Genomic DNA, 5,000 nt, shown 5'->3' on the forward strand with positions numbered 1-5,000 from the left:
TTATTATAATTATTTTCATCATTATTACTATTATCATCACTATTATTATGATTATCATCACTATTATTATGATTATTTTCATCATTATTATTTTTATTATCTTTATTACTATCAACACTATCATTGTTATCATTATTATTATAATAATTATTACTATCAATACTACCATTATTATCATTATTATTATTATCCTTGTTAGCTTCATCATTAATAATAATATCACTTCATTATCGGTATCATCATCATATCATTATTATTATTAATAATATCATCAACATCGTCATCATTATCATTTCATTACTTCCTTCATCTAAATCATTATCACCGATAATATAATTAGCTGCAATTCACCAACATTATCATTATTATCATCATATTTGTTTACTAACTTATTTTTAAAGGAAGAAAGGGGAACATTATGAAAGGACATTCAATTGATCAACATGAGAGTTGTATGAACCTAAAACAACACCAATTTTGCGCTGATGAAAATCAAACATTTCATAAAGCAAAAAATACGCACAGATTTGCAGCAAAGTGTTGGCGCAGCGTGTACGGTGTAGCCGGGTGTTAAGCCACAGCCCACATCAAATGAAGAATAAATTACTTCTCTATAGATAACATTTTCGGGATCACTTATGGCCCATTCACTGCCCGGCCTTTTGTTACGCTGATGATGCTTGGAGTCGGCGGCGGTTGCTAGGCGTTTCTTTACGGTTGTTATTTTTATATCGTTTTATTGATTTTCTTACCTATTTGCTTTGTTCATTCGGTGACTCGATGTTATTTCGGAAGGAGTGACTGTGGTTTCGTTTGTGATGAAGGCAAAAGTGGGTAGTAAAAATTCAGAAATAAATGACTAGTTGGTATGATGAGGCCGCCCCGCCCCATAACAGCTTCGGACGTTCCTATTGGCCGATCTCTACTTAATCTTGGAACATGTTGGAATGGATGGTTTTAAATAGGGGAAATATACTTGTCATTCTGGCAAATATTCGGCACTTTCACTCTCCGTACAACAAAAACTATTATAGTTAAAAAAAAAGATAAAGAAAGAAAGGAAAAGAAACCTTAAATAACCCTTATTTCACGCAATCCAAATGTTTTCCCCTCCTCCTAAGGTCAACGCCGGTCAGTCCATCAAACCAAGGAAAACGAGCCTTAAGGACCCTGTGTATAAGGACTCGATTCCCGTGCTCCCGCCAGTTGGACTACTCCTGCATAATTTAAGACGGTCCAGACGTGTTATTAAAGATCGCTCACGGCGGGCAGGAAAGTATGCACCGAAGATTACAGTAAACCCCGGAATGCACAGGGCCAGAGCGTTGTATCATATCATAGGTAGAAATCATGAAAGAGAAGAGAAATGTATTTATTTAAATTGATTTCTTTTTCTTTCTGTTTTTTAAATCTTTTTCCGCTTCTTCATTTTCTTCGCTTCTTCTCCATCTTTTCTTAAGATATTAGGACCGCCTCTCTATCTCTCACAGTCAAACACGATATTATCCTAATGGTAGTTAAAGGGAAATCACAAAAACAACAACAAACACAATATCGACCGGGCACTCATACTCGAAAAATTACCCCCACTACACCCCTGACACTTGCCCAAGGAACCCTCTTCCCCTCTTCACGGTGGTATATTAATCGGCCCGCCTCCCCTTGCCCATCGCTGCCTCCCTCCCTTCACCCCCCACCCCCCCGCCTCCCCTCGGATCCTCCCCTCGCTGGGTTGGATGACAAGTGTACAGTCAACACGTGGGCCGGCACCCGCCACGCTACATTACCGCCGCGGTCAATTGAGTGTCCAAATACGTCTGATTTCGCTATTTTTAGTTAAATTCTTCCGATTTTGGAATGCACGTTTGCTGCCATGCACCCATAATACGTGAGCTGACCGGCTAAAAAATCACGAGAACTTAAAAATCGATGAATGATTGGTTATTAATGACGGGTTAATGTCGACCAGAAATCTGTTTGAATGCTCGCCTTCATCCCCGTGACGAACAAGTGTGGCGCGCGCGCACGTGCGGACTTGAATTAGCACATATTTCCATTGTTTATTTTTCCTTGTGGTAGCAGCAGTCTGGCTCAGATTTGCAGGTTCGATCAACAGAGGGATTAATGATTTTTAAACTTTATATAAGGATGTATAACACACACACACACACAAATACATACATATATATATATATATATATATATATATACATATATATACACATCTATACATATATATACATACATATATATATATATATATATATATATATATATATATATGAATATCTGTGTATATGTATATATGTGTATGTTAGTGTGTGTGTGTGTGTGTGTTTGTGTTTGTGTGTGTGTGTGATTGTGTGTATTATATATGTGTATATATATATGTATATCTATATCTATCTACCTATCTATCTATCTCTCTATCTATCTATCTATCTATGTCTATATATATAATATTGATAGTTGAAAAATAACTGAAGAATCTGGTTTTGTATAATTTGTAAGTGGTAGATATTTCTAACAAAAAAAAAAATACCTTAACAAAAGGGCGTGTGTTTGTGTGTATTATATATGTATATATATATACCCCACCCTTCCCCCCGGGGGAAGGGTGGGGTTAGGGGCATGGGCAGGGGCAGGGGTGGGTTTAGGGACAGGACAGGAGCAGGCTGTGGGGATGGTGGCGACTTTATATATATATATATATATATATATATATATATATATATATATATATATATATATATATATATAGATAGGTAGATAGATAGATATAGTGTGTGTATATACATACATGTGTATATATAAATATATATATATATAGTATATATATAGTATATATATATATATACATAATATTGATAGTTGAAAAATAACTGAAGAATCTGTTTTTGTATAATTTGTAAGATATTTCCAACTGAAAAAAAAAAATTAACCTTAACAAAAGGGCGACCACCTCGCCCACAGAGCGGCATCAAAGTCGCCACCATCCCCACAGCCTGCTCCTGTCCTGTCCCTAAACCCACCCCTGCCCCTGCCCATGCCCCTAACCCCAACCTTCCCCCGCAGCCTCCTCCGCCGATTACCGCCACGATGCAGCTGGTCGGAAGCACGTGCGGTCCAGCTGACGATTTCCCACGCGCGTGCATCAGTATATATCCGCACGCGCGCGGCACGTGCTCGCACTTGTACTCCAGTCTACGACACGCGCGCACGCCTCCTTCAGGCACCGACGTCATTCTTGTTTTGTGTTTGTTGTGGCATGACCGTGGGCGTTATGGTGGGCGGCCATGGGCGTGAGTGGGCCGCGTGCGTTGCTCCTACGACTGCGCACTCCGATTCCTGTTCAGCCGCGACCGGTGTTACTGACCCAGCTATCACGCCCGTCGTCCACGTCACGGCCGGAGAAGACCTCCCGCGGGCGGTGTCCACCCGCGCCTGCCCCGCCCGCGACCTGTGCCTCAACCTCACCCAGGAGAAGTTCCGGCAACGGCGCCGCGCGCACGAGCCCACGCTTTGCATACAGGTTAGTTGCCGTGGCTTCGGAAGAGGGACAGGTTTCGCCTTGCGCCTTCTTCTCTGGGGCCTTTTGAAGCCTCTTGACTCTATCTGTATATCATTTTGTGATTTTGATTTTGTGATTCATTTAGTCGTTTTCCATGTTTGTTGCCGTTTCAGAATCTTATTCTTTGTTATGAAAGGGCTCTAATGGTTTTCATGCGGATAATGTTATATAACTGAAATATGCATAATTCTTTCCACTAAAAAGTGCTTACATCTGTTTTTTCTCAGGTTAACGACGGAACTTTAGTAGCCCGGGACAACGTGCAGCTTTCGACATGGCTGCCGCTGCTGCCCCTAGCCACCGACGTGCACGCTGAGGCGGCCACTCTGTCGTTCGTGCACTCGGGGCAGGGCGAGTCCGCGACGCTGAGGGTGACGCTGACGAGGGCCGTGAAGGTCGGGGAGACACCGCCACTCTGGTTCTCGTCAGAAGTTGCGGCTCAGCTGGGCCTTCCCTTCCTAAACTTTTCTCACATCAAAGGTGAGCTGGAGTCTTACATATCGTTTTCCTGTATTATATCTTAAAATATTCTTTATTTAATGAATCACCTGCTTTGGTTCATCTTAAAACCAGAACTGCTCTTCTCTCCCCAGAAGGGCGCTATGTGTGCCCCGAGTGCCAGAGGCAGTTCAGCGCGCCCAACCCCCTGAAGCTCCACCTGGCGGCGAATTGCGACTCCCTCGACCCTCGCCTCCTGTGGGATCGACTTCTGTGTTCCCCGCCGCGCTCCGCGCCCGCGCCATGGTTCACGCCGCTCTTGTCTTCGCCGCCCCTCGCCATGTCCGCCCTGACCTCGCGTGTGCATCACACTGCTGTCAGCGCCAAGGCGCCTGCCCGGCCCTCCTCCCCCGGGGCTTCCGCCAGACCGAGGTCCCCAGGAGGCCTCAAACCAGTATCCCCCGACTCCACCAGCTGCCATGTGGGATCCCCCCGGTCGGCCTCGCCCCCGCGCTCACCCCCGTCTGCATCTCTCCTCCAGGAACCGCGCTCTGCTTTCAGGAGAGTCAGCTTTCCTGTCAACCGGCACGATGGTCAACCACCCAGATTTAGTGTTCTCTGTCGGCCACCCACCCTGCTGCCGGCGGGACCGTCCCGGTGCTCGGCGCGGACCCCATCCGTGGGCGCGCTCGCTCTGGCTCCCCGCTCCTCTGCCGTCACCCCTGAACTGCTGCTTCATCCTCGCCTGCTGATGACGCCCATGATTCCCACCCGAAATGAGGTCGCTTCCACGACACAGCCCATGATGCCTACAATGCCACTTGCGGGCTCTACTCGACCGCTGCTAAGTGCAGCGCCTCCAGGCAATGCGGTGGATCCATGCGCTGAAATGGAGACTCTCGTGTCGAACTTGGGCCGCAGCCGCCGTGGCCATTTATGTTTGTACTGTGGGAAAGTGTACTCCCGCAAGTACGGCCTCAAAATCCACATC

General features: G+C 45.3%; 1 protein-coding gene across 1 annotated transcript in view; it reads left to right on the top strand.

Annotated features, from left to right (window-relative positions):
* The first annotated feature begins 3,271 nt into the window (after window positions 1-3,271).
* LOC125036416 (PR domain zinc finger protein 13-like) overlaps window positions 3,272-5,000 on the top strand; it is a 3,158-nt gene continuing 1,429 nt past the window's right edge. Inside the window, exons 1-3 of the mRNA XM_047629009.1 lie at window positions 3,272-3,532; window positions 3,799-4,051; window positions 4,165-5,000. The exon at window positions 4,165-5,000 is cut by the window's right edge and continues 1,429 nt beyond it. Of these exons, the coding sequence (XP_047484965.1) occupies window positions 3,284-3,532; window positions 3,799-4,051; window positions 4,165-5,000 (1,338 nt within the window). The 5' untranslated portion in view covers window positions 3,272-3,283. The remainder of the gene's footprint in view (window positions 3,533-3,798; window positions 4,052-4,164) is intronic.

Source organism: Penaeus chinensis, chromosome 21 (assembly GCF_019202785.1).
Source record: "Penaeus chinensis breed Huanghai No. 1 chromosome 21, ASM1920278v2, whole genome shotgun sequence".
Lineage (NCBI taxonomy): Eukaryota > Metazoa > Arthropoda > Malacostraca > Decapoda > Penaeidae > Penaeus > Penaeus chinensis.